The 22,010-nt window shown below is 41.1% G+C and overlaps 1 protein-coding gene across 1 annotated transcript in view; it reads right to left on the bottom strand.

Annotated features, from left to right (window-relative positions):
• Window positions 1–22,010, bottom strand: part of dscamb (Down syndrome cell adhesion molecule b) — a 113,904-nt gene that overhangs the window by 41,648 nt on the left and 50,246 nt on the right. The window contains exon 4 of the mRNA XM_070828853.1: window positions 58–204. Coding sequence (XP_070684954.1) covers window positions 58–204 — 147 coding nt within the window. The remainder of the gene's footprint in view (window positions 1–57; window positions 205–22,010) is intronic.

Below are 22,010 nucleotides of genomic sequence, written 5' to 3'. Positions count from 1 at the left end.
AAGACAAATGCAAAGTCTTTGCAGTTAATTTGATTCCAGTTTGAATGCAGTACTGACCTGACACAATGAGACGCGCGCTGTTGCTCTGACGAGTCTCACCGGTGTAGCGGTGCCGTGTGGTGCAGCGATAGTTATTCAGCCCATCCTCAGGCAGGACGTCCAGAATATACAAGGCTCCTGTGGATGTGATGAGATATCTTTGTCCTGGAAAAGATAAAAAAAGAGCGAGTGGAAGCACATGAAAGGCAGCAGTTGTGTGGCTGTGATGTATCAAAACAACTTTTACAATATAAAGAATTCATTCACCCCACCACAACTGAAGGATTTCTTTCTCCATAGGGTGCTTGTTGAGTACACAGCAAATGTGAGTTTGAAGTTTGAATCTCACAGCACACTAAACCTTTAGAAGTTATTCTTTATTTCGATAAGAGAGTTCACTGAGACAAAATGAAAAAGAAATCATTCATCTCATGTGAATAAACAATAAGTACAAGTGGTGTGTAGTGAGACTTGAACTTATAAAGCTCAGCTCACCAATATTTGAACGAATACTGTTAATTACAGATAATGAAACAAAAAGTGAATCCATACATTTAAAAAAAAAGAACAAATTTCATTATGAAATCAGATCTGGATATCAAATCTTTGACCTTCAACAGCTTATCTTTGACTTCTGCTGTTGCAGTAACCTGCCAACGTCTAGAATACCAAGCCAATACCTCTCTGGCTGTCGCTGCCAGTTCAGTATGCACAGTAATATCATGTTAATTCTGCAGATCAAACCATGCTGAGTGGGGTTGTCAACATCCATAAGGAAAGAAACCTTCCTCTGCGCCGTCACATAAATGCCCACATTCCCATGGGAGCAGATTGATGTCAAAACTGATCGAAAAAGCAATTTACAGGAGATTGTCTTCACTGCAGTGGTGGGCATGCTAAGACAGAGGCAGCATTAGGGAGCCTTTAAGGCTCGAGGAGAAACAGCTACAGGTAATGGTGACAGGTCCGAAAAGAAAAACATTGTACAGTGACATCGCAAGGTTAACGAAAATACTGCAGTGCGCATTGGAGTTTACTACACACAAAATACTAACATGGAACAACACGAAGAACAAAAACATTTACTGATGGATCATCATTTCGCACTACAAATATTCTGCTAGCTTTACATTACCTGCTCACTAGGCTAATAAAAGACTTGAATGTGATAATACAGTTTCTAAGGGGACATGTTTCATGGGGGATTATTTCCTGGAGGAGGTTTCTATTTCTTCCAGAGCGTAACATAATGTGCACACTAATATAAAAACGTGGCAACATGAAATATTGATTAACAAGGAAACTTTGACAAAAATAAATGAAGGGTTTCTGTTTACTGTGATGTATTATCAAGCTCAGGAAATTCATGACTGTAGAAGTTTTTAATACTGTGCAGGAGTGAATGGTGGTAAAGTTCTAACAATAAACCTGTACATCAAACCACTGTGTGTGGATAGCTGCATGAAGATTATAAAGAACACGACAAACTTAGATAGATGGCACCAACACTGGTATAGTGCCTGTACAGAAATTTCCTCTGCATATTTGATTTTGATTGCACCCACGTGTCTGAAGGCAGTCATATCAGCGATTTATCCAAAAGTAGAACGAACTGGGGCCGTGTGGGAGCCAGCTAAAGCAGATTAGCGGTGGGTAATTCGTTTAAGTTGAACAAGGGGAGCTGTGGGTTTTTCTTGCTCTAAAACTGAGAGTTAAGATGTATGATGTGCTTTTTTAGATTTATGATAAAAAGGGAGAAAGCTGCAAAACAAAAGCAAAAATTAGAAAAGGTTCTGAAGTGATGAATTTTGCATAATATTTGCTTATTTACATTATACTGGTGCAGTATTTATTGCTGTGGTTTTAGTCTAAACGGCATTCAAGATAGACATTTAAAGATCCTGTGAAAAATGCACGAACGAGCAGGCGCAGAGGTTTCTCTTTTTTGTGTAGGTTAACAAATCTGATGCCGCCTCCCTTAGGTCACATAACATCATCCCCTATATCAGAGAGAAAACGACTGTTTGTCACATTTTAATTGCAGTGTTTCTCCTACAGTCCACATTGCAGCGTTAGGCTGCAGCACTGTGGTGAGCTACACTGTTACCACACAGATTCTCACAGTCCAAACCAACTGGCTGAAGAAAAATTAATCAGAAACAACATGAATGTAATTAGACTACATTAATGTTCACATCAAACCACTACATGTTTTAATATTCCACATGAGACTAATATGTATGAAAGAAGCTTAATATGCTTACATTTTATATGCATTTTTGGTGTTTATACAAGCAAAGGAGAATCAACCTTGTGGGGTTAAGCAAACAGGGGGAATACAGAGAGAGGTGAGAGAAGAAGAAAAAATTGCACAGCTATTGTAAGCATTGACCTAGATAGAACCGACAACAGATTCCACGGATCTGATGTCCTGAAGGGGTTTCAGTGGTTTGCATACAGGGCTGTTAGATGGGCAACCAGTCAGTGGAATCTATAAAGAGAGGGTGTGACTGTGTACTCTGTGTGTGTGTGTGTGTGTGTGTGTGTGTACATATGCCGGTAGCCATGCATGCACGGCAGTATGCGAGACGATTGGTAGGAGGAAATCTTCTTAGAGAAGGAGGAGGCCAGATGCAGAAATGAAAAGCATTACTGTTTATGATTATCGCCTTTGGTTTTTTGCTATATTTTCACTAGTCCTATGCGCAGGGGGACTTTTTCATTCCATGTCATTCTTTTTGCCAGGCTATCCATCTCAGTATTTTCTGTTAATGCCTCTTATATTGTAATATTAATTTACTTTTTTGTTACTGATTGCATGTGGCTGAGTCTGTATCAAAACAGCAAGAAAAAAACTGGCAATATTTGACCAATAAATAACACTGTATCTGAAAATGGTGAAAAGCCTGTAAATTCTATATTACCAAGCAGCAGCAAAAACAAAATTCAAACATCTTCTCCACAGCTGTCCATTCCACACATACACTGCCTCTTTCCCTCTTTTTGTCTCCTCCCTTCAGGCTTCTCCATTTTGATTCTGTACTGGTCCTCTGAAATCTCACTGTGGAATCCATCTTGAGTGAGACAAAATGGTATTTCACTCCAGCCGCTGTGAGCTGCTGCAATTTTCTCTTCAAGCACCTCTATTCTCCTGCAATGCCTTTTAAGACGTCAGAGCTCAGTTATTGTGTTATGACAGAATGAAGTGCAGGCAGAGGGGACGCTACAGTAGGGAGGGGATTCAAAATGAGAGCTATTGTATTGTATTTTATTGTATTTCTTCTCTGCGACTCGCTCCCTTTAATTCCACTGCTTTGTCTTTAACTTGCTCACTGCATCAGAATTTAGACGTGATCCCTGTCCACAATGCCAGTGTGTCAAGCAAGAAGCACTTTTCAACACTAAAATGTAAAAACTGTACACTGGTAGTGCAGCACGGTGTATCATAAAAACTGCTATGGATTGATTAAGACAATAATTGAAGCCTCAGTTCCCAGATGCATTAAAAATCCCCTGGACAGAGATTTCTGTGTTATTGTCAGAGAGTTGAGCCCTTCCCTCCATTCACAGGCATTGCTACTGTAAAGTGAAAAAGTGCTCCACTCCACCAGACACACTTTATCTAATCATCCCCACTTTGCCGGAGACAGAATCTAATACGAACAGCAGGCTCTCACTCTCAGCAGGCTAAATAAGCCTCGACGTACAGATGAGCTAGTGTCACAGCATCCTCACTGCCAACAGATGCTCTGAAGTCGCTGTGATTTAAATGAGAGCCGAGCTGGTCAGGACTTAGCTGACGATCTACAACTCAGTGAGTAGAGTGAATTAGTTATAAACCACACTGTGTTTATTCCAATCTTCCATGCAAAATCAATGTCTGGTTGAAAGTGGTTCGTATTTCTGGCATAATACCAATAATAAACCTTGTATGGCATCTGGAGCCACCTGGAAAAGAGCCCTGTATGGTGTTGGTGATCTGCTGGCAGAAAATAGCCAAGAGAACTTTAAATGGGACTAAGAGTCTACAGCCATGCAATCGGCTGTATGAGGCTTTGAGGCTCCAGCAATGCTAACACAGGTATAATATTAGCAGGTATAATTTCTTATCACATTCAACCTCTTAGTTTAGCCTGTCAGCATGCTCAGATTTGCTAATTAGCGCTAAAAACATGGAATACGGCTGAGGCTACAGTATACAAGTGTCCTGGGTTGTGTTGGACAGCCCTGAAAAATATCTGTAAAACATTAAAATGTCCAGATTTTCAACATTCACTTCCAAATTGTTCCGCTTTTCATCACAATTAGAGATTAAGTCTAACATTATACGTCTTCTCAGCGCTTACATAGATAATCATGTTCTATCACACCCAGTATCACCTAACTCATAGAAAACATAAACAATGCACCACATGTCTCAATTCAACACTGGATTGGTCTGTATGTGTGTCAATCAAGCAAGGTATCATTGCCAAGGCTGTTGCTAGGCAATGGGTTGTAGTCTATGACGCTTGCAGCTCTTTCTGACAGAACCTGTCAGTATGCTAATGGTTAGCTGTCATGCCGAAGACAAAGTCTGTCTTTTCTAAAGCTCCAGGAGGCTTACTCTTTCCTTCGAAAAGTACCCGATGACAAAAGTTCTGTGTTCATGGCTTCCATGGTGTCAAAAGGTGCGCTCAGTAGGTGAGCTAAATGGTGAAATAATTGTCCTCCATCCTGGTGAAAACGTGGATGGAGGATGGTATGTGAATAAGTGTATATATATATATATATATATATATATATATATATATATATATATATATATATATATATATATATATATATGCCCATGTATGAACATGTGGTACTCTTAAGGGTCCGGGTTTGGGAGTTTAAAAATATGGTCATGCTAGCTGAGGCTGTTGCAGGAGTTGTAAATCTAAGTCTCCATTTTGACCTGGCGACTGATGAAAGGTCAGGAGATCACCAGTGGTTACAATTTCATCTTGAGAGGAACATGAATGTTAATGCTGTCACAAAATCATTGGATCAAGTCATTAGGATTCATCATCTGGGAACCAGGAATGTCGCTACAAAACCTTGGGCCTATTCATCCGGTAGATGTTGAGATATTTCACAAATTTTTACACACACGATATTTGCAAATGCCACATTATTCAAAAACAACTTTATCAGGTAAATTATATTTCACACAACGACCATATCATATTCATGCCTATTTTCAGTGTGTGTTAGGCCCTCTCTCTGTTTCAGGTGTCAATTTATCAATCACTGGAAGCCACACTGATACTAAACTAAATATATGGCCCGTAATGTGAGTACAGTTTGATCGTAATGGGTTGAAAATGTTTACTACAGAGAGTAATCTCTTCTATAAAGGGTGAGGTGGTGAGTCACAGTTGTTATTGTTTAAAGAGGAAGGTGGGACTGGCTCTCAGTGCGCTGTGAGTCAGACAGTGAGGAGGGACCCAGTTCTAGTCGGGTCAGCAGAGACAGCGAGATGATAAATGGGCTTATGAATGTTCTAGGTCTGTGTGGTAACTTCACTGGCCCACTTCAACTCTCCTGAGTCAGTTCAGACATTAAATTAAAATTAAAAACAGATAGCTTTCCATCATGGCCTTACTGTACACTGCATCTGATGACAACTGCTCCACCAATGCAGCTGTTTTTCAGCTCAAATATTACTTAAAAAATGCTATTGGCTTACTGTTAAACTGGATATGGAGCCTCTCTTCAGCTCCATCTCCTTTCTCCATGTGAGGTGGGTCCTCACAGAACAATACTACCTATTAATGTTTTTATCTCTGCAATATGGTAATATAATCCCATAGTACTACGAAAACATTAGAGAAACGCATTGGCTCCTGTGGTGGTAATGTGAGAGCAGTGAATGATGTATTTCTCGGAGTAATTTCTGCCTGCTCAGAGTCTGGGGTTCGTTGCATCGCAAAAGTGGGCGCAGGGGGCCAGACATCTGATCATGGCTTTAATCTGAGCTGATTGAGGTCAGATCGTAGGAATGAACTCTCCTCTGCAGAGCTTCTCAGGGCTGCATGGCTACATGCAGAGAAATTTAAATGAGTACTATGACTATTCTACAGACCAAACCGAGAAATGCCTTTTGTTAATCTATCTGTCTTGTTGAAAAAAGTGAATCAGACTGAACTACAGCCTAGACCTGGCTGTGTAATGTGGGCGCCATGCTGAGCTACTGTACATAGCAGATCACTGGGTGAAAGCAGACACTGTGGCTCTCTCTTAGACCCATTTAATTAACATGATGACTCTGGAATCAATAAAAAAACATGCTCATGGTGAAACTACAGCAACACTCTTTAAATCAGTGGATACAACCCTATCTGATGCCACATCACAGTAATGGAAGAACAGGATATAAAGAAGAAGTTTGTGAAAAAAAACCAAAGCCACAAAATAATTAACAATATTTAATTAAATTAAAATGAAAATGGGAAGGAAACCGTCAATGTTCTTTTTGTTGTTTCACTCGTCTGCAGTACTAAGATATAGGATTTGCTACAGGGTCCTCTCTGTGCCACAGTTCATGTTTGTGCACCACAAATTTGTGTCAGTTAGCTAGTGAGGTAGGTTACTACAGTAGCAATAAGCCAGTATAGTTTGGGTAAATTGGGGTAAGTGTACTACACACTGAAGTTGGACACTGGAGGTACTGTGGGCACTGAAATACTTTCTGTAATTCAAAGGCCAACCTAAAAATATGCTCAATGCAAGAGAGGTTAAACCAACACAGACACACAACACTTTGTCCTTTAACTAACATATCCATCCATCCATACTGCTTATCCTTACCCAGGTTCAAAATCCAGCAGAACCCTCTTGTTGTGAGGCAACGGCGCTAAAAAATGTAAAGATTTAAGTTGTCAGAGGTGCTGTGGCCAGATAATGTTACCTTTGAAAAGCCAGGCTTGCTGATTCCCCATGTTTCAAGTCTTGTTTCCTGTGTCGTGTGCCGAGCTAAGCTAAGCAGAGGCTGGTTGTAGCTATTCCTGTAAGACAGCTAGACACTGTATCACTGTCTGGCCACTAATGTTTACATTTCTGAGTCTTACTTGGATTACAGTTCCAAAAGTGTGATTGCGCTGTCCACCGGCAATTAGTTTACTATATGCAGAGATGGGCCTTGATTCCTGGGCACAGGTGGAAGCACTAGGTAAATTGTAAAGGTGTGATCTAAGCAGCTAAAATGCAAAATCTGCACAAAATGTTGTGAACATGGTGGAAAGTGAGAGACTTAGAATAAGAGAACAACTAAGGCCCCTTTCTATGGCGGATCTGATCAGACACTCAGCAAATGTGGTCTGATGCACTTAATCTGAAACAGGTAGATATGGGTTGAGTTCGTTTGCATTTCTTCACCATCGCCAGCTTCGTTTGTGCGTAAAAACTTGGTGGGGTAAACAATGAAAATAGGTTTAGTGTGAAATTGTCAGTGGCGGGAAAATAATCATGAAAAACAGTATAGTGTGCAGTGTCTTTAGGCAGGTTAGCAATTAAAGTATGATGTTGCTTTTATAGCGCCATCACCTGGCGAATCTGTGTTTTATCTTTCTATGGGCTGACTCAAACATCACTCAAAAAAGAAAACAGAAAAAAACAATAGGGTTCAGACTATGATTGCACCATAAAAATTACTTAAGGTAGCATTAAAACCAAATGAAGGAGCCTTCAGCACCTGTAAAAGCCACCTATAAAAATCTCTTTCTCTAAATGCACCTGCTGTATGAATAGATTTTAGGGAATACAAGTAAATGACAGAGCTGCCATTGAAGTCGCAGTGAAGAAGGGACCCTTGGTTCAGTGAAAGTTTTGGCATCAGAGCTGAAATGCGAAGAGACTCTGTGTCTTATTCAGCCTCAAAAACCTCTATGTTCCTGTTTGGCTCATTCTACTTCCTCTCCTGCTTCTTCTCTCACCACTGCTTGGTCTCTCTCTTTCTCCCCCTCTCTCCCTCTGTGTCCTGAATGCTAAAACAGTGGTTGGCTGTGTCAGAACACTGCAATGAAATCCTGCAGTCTCAAACGCCCACATCGAGTAAACACCTTCCTGTACCTAGACGTTGACCTCAAAGCTATACTTCCCCTTAGCTACATATTTATTTGTACGCTGAAAAATCATTTTAAATGTTGAAACTGCTGAAATATCCTATTATAGGTTAATTGTAGGGGGGGAAAAAGAAAAAATCGAATTAATGTTACAGCAATAAAGAAACAGTCCAAAATGTCTCCCAGGGACAAAAAAGACAAATACAAAATGGAAAGACAAATGAAATTAAAACCAATAACAGGACATCAAGCTGTCTACAATGAAATGCATAAACATGTTATATTAATTAATGATAATAGGCGCCTTCTGTAAGTAAAGATAAGTAGAGACTGGATGATTTTATATTCGCTCATTAAGAATAAGCGACTGTTTTTGATTGTATCTTTCCCTTAAAATGTGTCTGTGTGTCAGAACCTTGTTTGAATCCCCCAAAATCTTCCCATTCAATCATGACTAAGAGTCACTGAAGCACCAACAGCAAATGTGAGTTTAACTATAATGATGTGTATTGCCATTGCCTTGCAACACTACTGTGTTTTGTTGTAGCTGGTGCTACAGCTACAACAAAACACCAACACGCTCTGGATCCGTCAGTCAAACTTGATCTGTTAGAATAACGCTAAAAGGCCATCCAGTTTGTTTTTTTCAGAAGTATTTTCAAACAAGGAATCAGCAGACGGAGTGAAGTGCAGTGACTGATAGTGCTATACCACCATTTAAATTAAAAATGTGTTTCTTTTCCTTCATCATAAATAATTTGTGTGTTGTAATCCATGCAAAAAATGTCCAACTGCCACGAGATGAACAATTCATATTTCATAAACAACTGAACAAGTGCAAGATGTCATTTTAATAAATCATGGCACCCCCACCTTTCACATTCCAGAGTATTTGCTTGCTCCTGTACTGGTCTAATTGGTCCTGGATCTTGTGCACAATTAAGACAGATTCATAATGATAACTAATAAGATCATTTTCATTTGATCATTGCTGTTAGATTTTATCATTTTTCTTTCTATTAGAAGTTCAGTTGATATAATTAGGGACACTGCTGGCTTCATGAAAAATGTTAGAGTAAATAAATGTACTGTAAGGTAATACAATCTGGATGTTATTGCAGGAACTGTATCATAATTTGGAACCAGCATTTTAAATCTAGTTTTATACATCTTTTCACACATTATGGAACTCTTACATTTGTGAAAGGAGTGTAAAATGAGGAGTGACTCATGGACGATAGCCCTGCAATGTTGCCAATAACAACACTATGCTCAACATGGAGTCCAGGGATGTAATACAATAGTATGCTACACTGACAGAGCTAAAGGGAGAGCAGAGCTGAACCTGTGTGAAGACAGTGTTCATGCTGCAACGGGAGAGCACGGAGTGCATGGGGAGAGGATTAATTTTACATTAATGTATAGTAGCTTGCTGATCTTGGCTGCAGGCACACACTCGCACACACACACACGCACACACACACACACACATCACAAAAACTGCTGAAAAGGACAGTCAGGTCTCCAAGGTTAAAGAGTCTGGGGGTTGTTGATGTCTTTGATGAGGTTAGCAATCCAGTAAACTCTGCTGAAGCTCAGAGCCATTAAACAGCATGTTTCTAAGCAGGTCTGTGCATTGAAGACTGTCAGGAAAACAACAACACAAGTTTGAGGCGGTTTTTCAGTCAGGCAGCAGGATAGACACAATATTATCAGCAGACAATAACCACTAGTCCAAACCAGTTAAGACGTGTGTTCCATTAAAAAAGACAGCACGTTTCATCTAATCCCGTATATTTTTCTGAGAGTTATTCACATTAAGTGTTGAGCAAGCCAACACTGTGGCAGATGTAGCTTTTTAATACATTTTACCTCTTGCATGCACACTGGTGATGCGGGATTTCATTTAATATCTTTGGCAATTAAACCGCAGTTATGTAACCGTCCACCCGACCAGTTTAGTTTAGTTTAGAAGCAAGAGGGAAAGAAAATTAGAGAGAGATGCACTCGGCAGGCCTCAAGGTACAGGGGAAGGTGGGCACAAACAACATCAAGCCGACCCCTGCAGACTCAGATATACTGGTGTGCTCGCTCTTCCACTGCACAACTAGATCCTCCCCTCGTACTGTTGTTGTCTGAAATGTACAAATGTTCCCTCGTTCTGACCATAAGATGCTACCATGTTCAACAGTGGTCCATTTAGAAAATATTTCTTACCCATTTAATGCCATCAGTGTTCTTTATGTAAGACTAAAAGTGCTGAAGGTCTTTGTTTATTTACTGTGCTTCTGTGTTCTGAGTAGACTAGCCACCTGTACAGAAAGAGGACAAGGTTGGAGCTCAAAGGAGAGGTCGAAGTAGGCCCAACATCATCACTCTACCAACATCGCTACTGAAGTTTATCTGTTAAAAAGAAAAGCCTCAAGCAGGGAGAAGGTAACAGCTTGTACTACACCAACCTTTATCCTCCTTGCCTTCATGCTTTGCCTGTGTAATCCTGCTTCACACATATTTTCACAGCCAAATGGACAGCTAACTAATCAAATCATTTACTTAGCGTTACTACATTATAGTCTCCTGTTATTAAAAACAAAAAAAAACATCGTTCTAACCCACAGCAGGAGAGGCTGTCGTCAACTGTTGCACACTGTGTTTGACTCTATGTCCGGAAAATTATACTCACAGATGGATAGTAAAATGAGTAATTAAATCTAGCCTTCTATTGCAACCATACTGGAGAGAGGATGTTGGCTTTGGCCTGCTTAGTTGTGTGTGTATGTTTGTGTGCGTGTGTGTGCACGTGTGTGTGTGTGTGTGTGTGAGTGTGTGCATGTGCGCGCAACATGTGTAGCAGTCTGCCATCATAACCTAATTATTGCAGCAGCTTAACAACAGCAATTAGCACATTTCCATCAGACGACACTAATTTGTGAATTCCATTCCAGCACCATTCAGGACCAACAGAGAGAGAGAGAGAGAGAGAGAGAGAGAGAGAGAGGGAGAGAGAGACTTAATTCACTGTTGAGCTACTGGCAACACTAAATCCATATCTATAGAGCTGTGAAAATTGCTTATGGTAATTGCAGTTATTGTAAAACTAGGCTGAAGCTTTAATGAAATTTCAAATTTTAATCATTTGTTTTTTGTATAGTCCACATTTACTGAGTTCTCCCCCGAGGCATCTTGTGTTTCCTCATCTGACTTCCCAATAAAACGCCTCTTCCCAACGGATAAATGAAATTGTTCCGTCAAACAATGATTTCCTCTCACTCTGGGGGAAAGGAGAATCCCATTTTGGCAATATTCATACACTTAGGGGTGTAGCTTTATAGTGTTACATATTCTTAGTGTTACATATTATTGTTACATATATAGGAAATGACCATGATTATTTACAATTAATTAATCACCAACTTACAAATGTCCAAATCAGAATGTAAGCAATACTTACAGTGATAGCTGTATCCTGCAAAAACAAGCTGTGAACACTGACATATTATCACTCTTTTTAATTTATATGACAGCTGTTATAGAGCAACATTAGCATTCATTTGGAGTCGTGTTTCTGGTCAGCTGGTGAAGTCCAATATTCACTCTCTTTTTAGCTCTGCTTTTGGTCTCCACCTGGTCCACCTGGTGCTGGACAGGTGTTACACAACTCGGTTTTAGAGCTTCTTCTCTGAAAAAAAAGCTGCCTGGGGGGGGGGTTGGGTTGGTTTTTTATAGGTTAATTATTACCAGCAACCCCTTTCACAATCAAGTTCTCATGAAAAGTTGTAGTCATGTCGATATAAAAATATCCACTATGGTTGCTTTTTGACAAGGGTGATTTTTTATGGACTTACTTCTCCTGTTGAGTTCGTTTTTTGTGGCCATTGTTGTCATTGTTTCCAGTTTTGTTTTCTAATAGTTTTGTCCTGTTTGTATTACTTTACTTCCTGCCTTTGTGTTTTCCCCGCCCTTGTAATTGTCTGCACCTGCCCTACTTGGCAAATAAGCCTCACCTGTCTCCACTTCCCCATTCCTTCTCATGCTTTGTTTGTTGTCACTTCATCTTCAGTTTATGGTTGGTTTCACTTGTTGTAGAGTGTTGTATCCTGGGTTTTTTTTGTACCTGCCTGCCTACTTTTAGTGGATATAGTTTTCTCTACTTAAAATCTCAGAAGACCAGCCTGCATCTGCATTTGGGTCCCTCTCTCTGTACATGGCAACCTTGTGACTCTAACTTTGTTGAAGACATTTCTCTTGCAGCACTAGTGCATCAGTCAAAAAATGTTAAGGGTGGACGACTCCAGCAGTCTCCGTGCATGCAACTGGCTCAGAATAACATTCTCCCTCCCTCCTTCCTCACCCCCCTCATTTTCCCATCTCCCTGCCTTCCTCTACCCTCTAACCCCTCCCTCCTCTCTTACTTCCTACGCAGAGATGCATGTTGAGTGATAGGCCTGTGGATGAGTCTGGACAGTGCGTCTGAAGCCCTGGTTTTTAATAGGGTTCTGTTCCCAGTAATTATGCTGACACAATTTGATCAGCGCAGGGCTAAGTATCTTCATCTGAGGGAGATCGGGGGGAATTAACGCTGATGTAATAAGTACAATTTGTCACTATTAAGATGGAGGTGTTGACAGGCGCTGGTGTTGTCAGGGCAACTGATGGCGCTCCCTTGCTACAGTGCTGTATGTGTTCTCTGGCGAGCAGAGCTGTCAGGCCCCCTCAATAATCGATTCCTTGGGTTGCTCAGCACTGGCTAAAGCACACATACTATGACAGACTGATATACACACACAGTATAATAAAGACGGACTGCACCTGGATGTGCTGCAGTATTACACGCTGGCAAGAATACACCATAAACATTTAAGGCACATACAGAACACACAAAAAAACAAATACAAATAAATACAACAAATAACAGATACGGAAAGATATGCTGCCAACTGCCTTCAGCTCTGACTCTGAGATGTAGATTAGTGGACACTAACAAACATTAATCTTACAGTGACACAACTGCTCAAGTGCTCACAGTGATTAAATCAACTCTCAAGATGCAGAGTAGCAAGGGTTAAAAATGCACTAATGAGACAATACTTCAGGCTTCTCCCGTGTCTAAAGAGACATCCATTGCCAAGATCTTAACCCTCTAATCCAGTGGTCACCAACCGTTGCAACTCAAGATCGCCTATAGTGTCAACCAAGAAGCTCACTGAGAAACAAACTCAACCTTTGCTTTTCTTTGATATAATTTCATTTTCCCCACAAATAAGACAGTGAATATGGCCTTCAATCTATAAAGTGATAAAAATGGAAGGAAAGATGGTAGGATTGTGTTTTTTATCCTATTGTTATCAAATGTTAACATTTGTATGTTGATACAAACATGACTTTTGAAGCCATGTCAAAGAAAAGGAGACTACGGCTACCGTAATCAGAGTCTACGCATCATTCAGATACTGAGTTCACAGCTGATGCAACTGAGTTCTGCTGCACTACATTGTAGCCTGTTAGTGTGCGATGGTGTACCAATTGTTATATATAAAGCCCTCAAGGAAAAATGATTGTACCCCGGTATGGGCATGTATGAGGAATCCTTGCATTAAGATTAGAAGACCATCTACCAGTGATCATTGATAATGACCAAATGGTCCCAGGCAAATAACAGCTTGGATACATGGATGACTCTCGCCGTCACATTAATTGTCAGAATCAACATTATTAAAATGAATATTCTTCCAAATGTTTCAATTTCAATCAATTACACCCCTGCCAGCATTCTCTCCAGATTGAAGAAAGCACTCACAAACTTTATCTGGATTTAAAGACTTTAGTGTTTTTCTTTAAGTTTTGCGTTATTGTGTGTTACACAAATGTTGTGTTGGATCCGAATAAACTCTTTAAAACACCAGAGCGATAACCAGAGATAACCACTTCTTGTCCTTTGAAAATATTAGAGAAAGAATTGGGATCCCTCAAGCATTTGTTCATATATTTTCAGATACAGTTTCTCTAGGATTCAATTATATCAGTGCCCACCTTTAAGTATCAATGAAGTACTGGCAACATCACACCCCAATGCTAAAGCAAAGATCTCAGTTATATACAGAAAAAAGAGTAAAGGTGCCCACGGAATCCTCAAATAATAAAAGAATGGCATGTATAGAGGAACGTCAGACAGATATTAGAGAGCAGGAATGGGGAAAAAGTGTGTTACTCTATGAAGCACAAATGTTCCAACCATGGGGTGAGAGCTGTCATAGGGTGAGAGGCGGGGTGCACCCTGGACTGGTTGCCAGTCAATCACAGGGCTGACACATAGAGACAGACAACCATTAACACCCACACTCACACCTATGGGCAGTTTAGAGTCACCAATTAACCTGCTTGTCTTTGGACTGTGGGAGGAAGCCGGAGTACCCGGAGAAAACCCACACAAGCACGGGGAGAACGTGCAAACTGAACACAGAAAGTGCTGTAAAAATGTTATTTATCAATATTATATTTAAATTGATCCAGTATAATTAGCTTACGAGAATGTATGCAAGTCCTGAAAAAACTTCAAATTCAATCGTAATATTTCAGACCACTGAACATGTAAACCAGAGAAAGGAATAAAGTTATATAGCCCTTCAGATGTCAGTTCCACATGTTGACACAATGTTTGATTGCCAGCGGTGACAACAGGTGGGTTTCAATACTATGAGTGACGTGTGCAACAAACATGGCTTTTGCAGTTCCTTTCAAATGTTTACAGTGCAGCCAAACAAACAGCAGCTTGAGAGGACATTTACATTAATAAATAGGATAAATAAGACAGTCAACAATGACTTGAAGTGATTGTTGGGTCATTGTTTAGCCACATTGCTAAGTTTATTTTAGTTCTGCTTCACAGACACAGGATCTTGTATGCAAACTAACTATCCTCTTTCTAATCTCGCACATGTAGCTTCACTTTTACATACATATCTATCTTGAATTGGCATTAAAGACACATGTGTCTCAACCGTCACACAGCCCGTGGACCTGTCTCTCTCTCACCCAAACATCAGGGGCTCTGAATGGCTGCCATCTTGCCAGTAGTCTTGTGATTCACCCATCCTTGTAGTTTCCTTTGTCCCTACAATCACATGGCTTTCTTGCCTGTGGCCATCTTGGATCTGGCCTTCAGTATCTTCAGTATTCTGCACACACTCTCCCTGTTGTTCTTTATGTAGTTGTTATTATTGGTTAGATTATGTTTTGTGTGCTTTGACTTTGCTGTTTTGATAAGTGTTTTTGAATATAAATATATATTGGTCTTTGCTAATGTTGTACAAGAGTGAATACTGCCAACTACTCTGTCTTAAGTTAATCATTAATCCATAATTCCAAATTGAATTGAATTGTAGTTAATGAGACTGAATTGGTTCTTTTGAAGAGATAGTTCCCCAAGGTGGACTTTAGATTAAGTCCTCTTAATATAATTATTAATCATCTCTAATAATCATGCCTGATGATCAAATTTCATCTAAATGCCCCGAACATGGTGCAAACCCAACAATCATTTACTGCTACTCTGGTTCATTTTACTTTTCAATGAGAGTTTTAAGGATAAGGATTTTTGACTGAAGATATTTTTACATGTAGGAAAAGCACTAGTGGACAGTGGCATGCTATTTCTTTATCATGTATGTTCCTTCCCAGTGAAGTCTGGAGCCTTCGCTTCTCCATGAAAACCTGCCCGGTAAGCCACCTGTCAACAGATGCGGGAAATATTCAGCATGTTGACATCTTGGTTTTTACAGGCAGACAGACAAACACGCACACACGTCACACCCAGCAAGTCTGCCTCAAGCTACAACAATACTACAATACCATCGATCTGTCCACACAGCCTGCTCAAATATCACGAGTATCAAGCTGTGGGTCAATCTCCTGTAATACAAAACACAATCCCGTACACAATCTTCCATTATTTTCAAATCCATGTCAGTGATATGAATGGAATAGCTCGAGTAAGATGCTGTCCTGTCTCAGCCGTGGCGTAATAGCAACTCATGGGTGGATAAATTATGTATCCCAGTCACTGGTCATCACAAGAAAAACACAAGAACACCAGCATAAACTAAAAACATACTTAAGAACTGTGTATCACACATTCTCTGTAACACAAACACATTTCAGGTTGTGGTGGGTTTACCCTCCACCACATCTTGCTTAAGTGCCATAAAGTACCTTAAAGAGGAAGATATAAATCTATCTATCGATTGTTTCACTGAGAAAAAACATGCTGTCATAAATTAGGTTGAGATTGGATAATATAGCATTATTGATGGCTGCCCTTTAAAAGCATTGGGAAAAGGTCAGCGTATATATGTATAGCACAATCCTGTTAGCATATTATTAGCGAGGCGAAACTGTGCTAATACTGTTTCAGAATGCAGTTTTATATAGTGCAAATTAGTTTCCGTTCCTGTTTTTTTCTGTTCCCAAAAGCTCATTATTGTTGGACACAATAAAAAGATACAAAATCCTATGTCATTGCTTAAAAAATCTTTGCATCAATACTGTCTCCTCTCCAGACTTTAGTGGGCAAAAACAGAGTGAGACAATACGAATGATCTTGATATGTTAGGCTATATCTGGCCTACAGTATATGGAAACTTGAAATAACCCACATAACTGCATATCACACTCCTGACAGATAAGCCCCCCGGCAAAATTATCATGTCTATGCTTCGATATTAAGCAAGAGGAGCAATAACAAAACCCATTTCACAACACAGCCCTCTTGTTCTTTATGGGAAATGACTCAGTGAAGCATCTAGAAGGGTCAGAAACTTATTCTGGATTACACACTTGCCTAAGGCCCTAATTTGCCAGAGAGCAGGTCATAGGAATGTTAGAGAGAGGAAGACAAGGCAAGAGTGGTGTTCGTGCTTGTGCGTTGTGTTGTGTTAAAAGTCAGTGTTAGCAGACAGAGGAAGACAACAAAGATGAAGAGAGCAAGTTAGGCAATGTGAAGAAGGGAAGAAGGAGAATAGAGGAGAAGGGCAATGCAATGTGCAATACTGTATGTTAGAACAGGACAGGAGAGCAGTAGTCTTTAGCCATGATTCTATAAAAGCTTTCATTAAAGGTCGATAGTGCTTTTGCAGATTGAAGTTTGAAATGGAAAAAGTCCCATTATACAAAGGTAAGTGTCTCAGTAAGCCTTGTCATCCATCTTTCTAGACGACAACTGTTATAACACAAACTATTTCCTATGATTTTCAGTTCTGATATCACATCCACCTTCTTCGCTCTCTCTTGTGTCTGCTCCTTCTGCCCTCAGTCTCTTCCCTCAAAGTTTTCAGGTCTGAAATATTAATGCTGTTTTTTTGTGAACTTCAGTAGACTTCACTGTGTCCATTTTGTTCACCAAACACACTCAAAGGCCGTGCTACTGCAATAATGGAGGGCCTTTCTTTGTGCTTTGAGTAAAGTGCTTTGTGTCTGGAAGACTCTGGCTTTCGTCAAAGAGATGCATATCAAAAAGGGAAAACAAAAACCTCTGAGATGCTTAAAGTTCAAGCTAATGTGTGCGTCTGGAATGAAAACATCCTAGAGTCCTCCCCTGTCCTCTGTCAGTGCTCTCTGCAGCAGCCCTCAGGGTCACACACACACATATAAGAACAGTGGGACTGCCACTTGTGTATGACTGTCCTCCATCAAGAACACTCACAAGGATAATTAACGTTTTCCCGCTGCTCTGAGATTTCCTTGATGAGGCCCTGCGTTCCTCTGTGAGGAGACCACACGCCGGGGAAAAAAAGAGTCACTAAAGATTCCTGTCATGTCACGTTGTCATCTGGGGGTGACATAAAAGTCGGTGACGTCTGACATTAACCAAAGGTCACATATAGTCTCCTTCCACAGCCGCCATCGCTCTGAGCCTCAAAGCGATACGCGCTATCGTCCAATCACACGGCGGGCCGGGGGGGAGCCAAACAGGAAGTGATACACATCAAGTGTGGAATGGTGTGGATCTACTTCTGGACTGGGCAGCGTCGTGACATAATTACCCCTGGCAGCTCAAATCTGGATTTGGATGCTGAGGACTTGTGATGATGAAAAAAATGTTAGGGTTGTTTGGCAAGGGGCTTGTTAGCAGTCAGAAACACACGCTCATCGGGGAACGATGTTGTTGAAAAGAGCTGAAGATACAGAGTGACACGCGGACACGAGCCGTGCTATCTGGGTGTAGGATCTGATAAGGCATCTGTTATTTTGAGGCTCCTTGTCTATGACACACAAACACACGCACACACGCATTTGCTTGATATGCTGTGATGTACAATTTTCAGGCAATGTCTTGGCAGGCATTTTCTCTTTGTGTGTGCGTGTGTGCGTGCGCCTAGGGCTCAGTCAGCACTTCCACACTGTGCTGTCCAGCTGACGTCAGGAGGGCAAGAGCTACTGTACCAACTAGCCAGGCAACCCCATCCACAGTCCTATGAAAGCTCCCGACCTATGCATCCATCTCTTATTTTCTTACATACTTGTCATTCTTTCTGCGCCATCTTCTCCGGACTCTGGTCATTCTTTCCCTACTTCTTCCTCTTTCCCTCTGTCTCTCTGCATCTGTCTCTATCCCTCGCTCCTGTCTCTCTGTGTGCGTCCCTTCCTCTCTCCTTCCCCTCTCTCTCAAAGCGAACACTGCTTCTCCTTGTCCACAGTCAAAGACTCTCCTCTGTCCTCTATCCACCGTTTTAGAGAGCCACTGCAGGCCTGCCGCTCAGTATGCACAGTGGCCACGTGGCCCGACAATGGCTCATTTCAACCTCAATTTCCCCCGAAATGAATGGGAGCCCACCCCGGTGCACGCGGCATGCCTTTTAATTGGCCCAAGTTAGATTCAAACCATTAAACCACTGATGTCGACACATCTCCGCCGCGCCCACTGGCCTCTCCCCCCACCCCCATTCACTCACACACACACACACACACACACACACACACACACACACACACCCTCTTTCCCTCTCTGGCTGCCAGAACATAAACGTCTTATCTTTCGGCCCCAACCGAGCACAGACGCCATGAATATTCAGCAGCTTCCATCTCCGTTTCAGCAGACAACAGTGGGCGCATGCACGCAATTGCTTGCACACACACGCGCACGCACGCACACACACGCACGCACGCACACAAATACATAAACACACACATACATATGCACAGAACCTTTCTCCTGCACCCACTCTTTCAAAACGGGCATTGTTTACGCTTTGCTGAGTTTAGCTCGTTTGTCTCCATCCCCTCATTTGTTACAGTATTAGCAGTGTATATCTGAGAGATATTGATTAAAAGCCAAGGGAGAACCCACAGTGCCGTTCTCACAATGTGCAGATATTAGTCCATTCTGTGGACACCAATCAACATTTCTCACTTCGGAATATCAATAAGACTTACCTATGTTCAAAAGGGAGATGAGGAAAGCATGAAACAGATAGAGAGAGAAAAAGGTTTAGATTTGTGCTCTGCGGTATCAGACTGCAGTGCGATAATGTACATTTATACAGTATATAGACATATCGATCATGTCATTTTCTACATCTATCGACACTAATTAAGCTAAATCCAAAGGATGCAACCTTCAACATCGAGATCAACTGATCAAAAATCCAATTAACACAAATCATTTCTCATTGCATCTGAAAACAAACAATATGAGTCAATAAGAAAGGCCTAAGCGATAAAGAAAAGGTTAACAAAGACAAGTTACTTTAAAGACCAAAGGTCTGCCTTTGATGGCTTTGCCAGATACAAATGTGCTTGAATATTATCTGTTGCTATCAGTTGGTCATTAAATAAAGACCAGATTAATCAGAGAGTGCCTGTGGAAAGGCTGGGAACCAGGTGTGTTTCATCTCTCTGAAACACAGCCTGAACCCAGCCAAGAAGCCCAGCCCCAGCTCTACTCCAACAGCCCTTTGAAATATTTCACTCCGAATTCACAATAGCCCAATCCCCCCGTGGATGTTGTCAAAGATGAAAGAGGTAGCGTGCACTGGTGCTCTGTCCGCACTGCTCTCTCTTTCTCTCTCTGCTCATTCTCTCTGGAATACAGAGAAAAAAGAAAGTGAATACTCAAGCAGCTCCTGCACTCTTCAACCATTTTACACTACCTGCTTTGATCTCCTTACAGCATGCCGCCGTCATAGCAACGGATCAAAATCTCATTGTCTTTGTATTAGAAGCTTTTCTCCCTCTTTTTACCTCAGCTTGACTCGCATGCATTTATTTGCTTGTCTAAACCATCCCTCTCCTCTCTCCTTCTCCCACTGTGTCTCTCTACCTCTCTCACCCTCCAGTTGCTAGGAGGGCTTTCCTCCTCGTTTAGCTCGTTAGTGTGTGGCGGTAGCCGGCAGGATCAATTACGGGGGAATGTGAGCTTGCGTCTTGGTATCATTACCCAGCAAAAACTATATTAGTTCAGTCTGAGGGGAACACATGGGCAGGAGATAGCCTGATTATTATACCAGCCTGCCAGCCAGCTAGCTACTGTTCCTGTTCTTTGGCAGCATCTGCTACTGATCTCCAGCACTGACCTCGCACACTCCTCTATTATGTTCTGAGCTAGAGAGGATATCTTGTTCACTTTGATCACAATCAAAATTTTAACTGACAACAAGGCACAGGAAAATTTGCTGGTGACATGGTGGAGAGTGATATTCAGATTCAGACTTCATGTAGGCCAGTGTTTCAATTGGCATTATATATATATATATATATATATATATATATATATATATATATATATATATGTATTTTGATGTTCGGCCTTTGGTATGTATTCACCTGCATATACTGTTTTGTGCTGTAGATGGACACTACATTCATTTGCCTAAGGTGATCATGCCCAAGCTCAAGAAGGAAGCCTTCATGGAACGTAAGGTCCTTAAGGTGCTAAAGAAAAACTGAGATTTGAAAATCTACATTTCCATGACAACTGGGCAACTCCATGTGGTGAGGAAGATTGTGTGATCCAATCCAAAGCTGCAGAAATGGACCTGGTTTTTGTAAACATCTGTTTCCAAAGTAAAGAATGAGCTTTCAAACCCAAAAGCATGTATCATATCATACTTGTACTGGTCAGTTTATACTAGAATGATGGTTCAAAACTGGGAGTAACGGAAAGTGGTAACGCTTCAGATTGCGGCATGGCAACAAGGGTGTAATAAAGGGTTAATTCCATGGTAATAACAGAGGTAATATCCTGGTAACTATAAAGATTGATTTTTTTTTTATGTCTCTGTCTGCTGTTTATCTTAGATGCTCTTTTCCCATCATTCTCCTCTTCTCCGGTCTCTCTAGCACTCGTCTTCCATCTCAGTAACTTACATCTGTTGTTCTCTGCTGCTTTCTTCTCCTTTGCCTGCCCAAATCCCTTTTGTTTCACAGTCTTCATCCCTCTCCTCTTCTGTCCCCATTTCAGTCTTCATTTCTATTTATTTCTCTTTCTTTCCCTCTTTTCTTCTCCCTCTGGCCTCTCCCTCAGATGGCAGACTTTAGGGAGTAATCCAGCCTCCTAGACAGCTGCACATCACCAGCTGTCTGAGAAAGCCGCACACTCTCCCTCCTCATCCTCTGTCTGTCTCCTTTCCTCCCTCCCTGTCTACCCTTTCCTCAGCCTCTCCTGGTTCATCTGAATACACAGAGTGGGTGCAGCCAGATGCAGCCCGTCACTGCTGTCAGATGTGACACAAATTACCTCTATTTGATCATTAATAGAGCCATTTGGTGTCAACTAATGCTACACTACTACGCAGGAAGAAAGGGCTTTTACTTCACATTGAACTATACTCCCACAGAAAGACAAAATGGGATTTAACATGAAGGCTTGTAGTGAACATAGTATTTCTTAAC

The sequence above is a fragment of the Pempheris klunzingeri genome, chromosome 4 (genome assembly GCF_042242105.1).
Source record: "Pempheris klunzingeri isolate RE-2024b chromosome 4, fPemKlu1.hap1, whole genome shotgun sequence".
Taxonomy (NCBI): Eukaryota; Metazoa; Chordata; class Actinopteri; order Acropomatiformes; family Pempheridae; genus Pempheris; species Pempheris klunzingeri.
The sequence above is the reverse complement of the archived record's forward strand: the minus strand, read 5'-3'. Positions and strand labels throughout refer to the sequence as shown.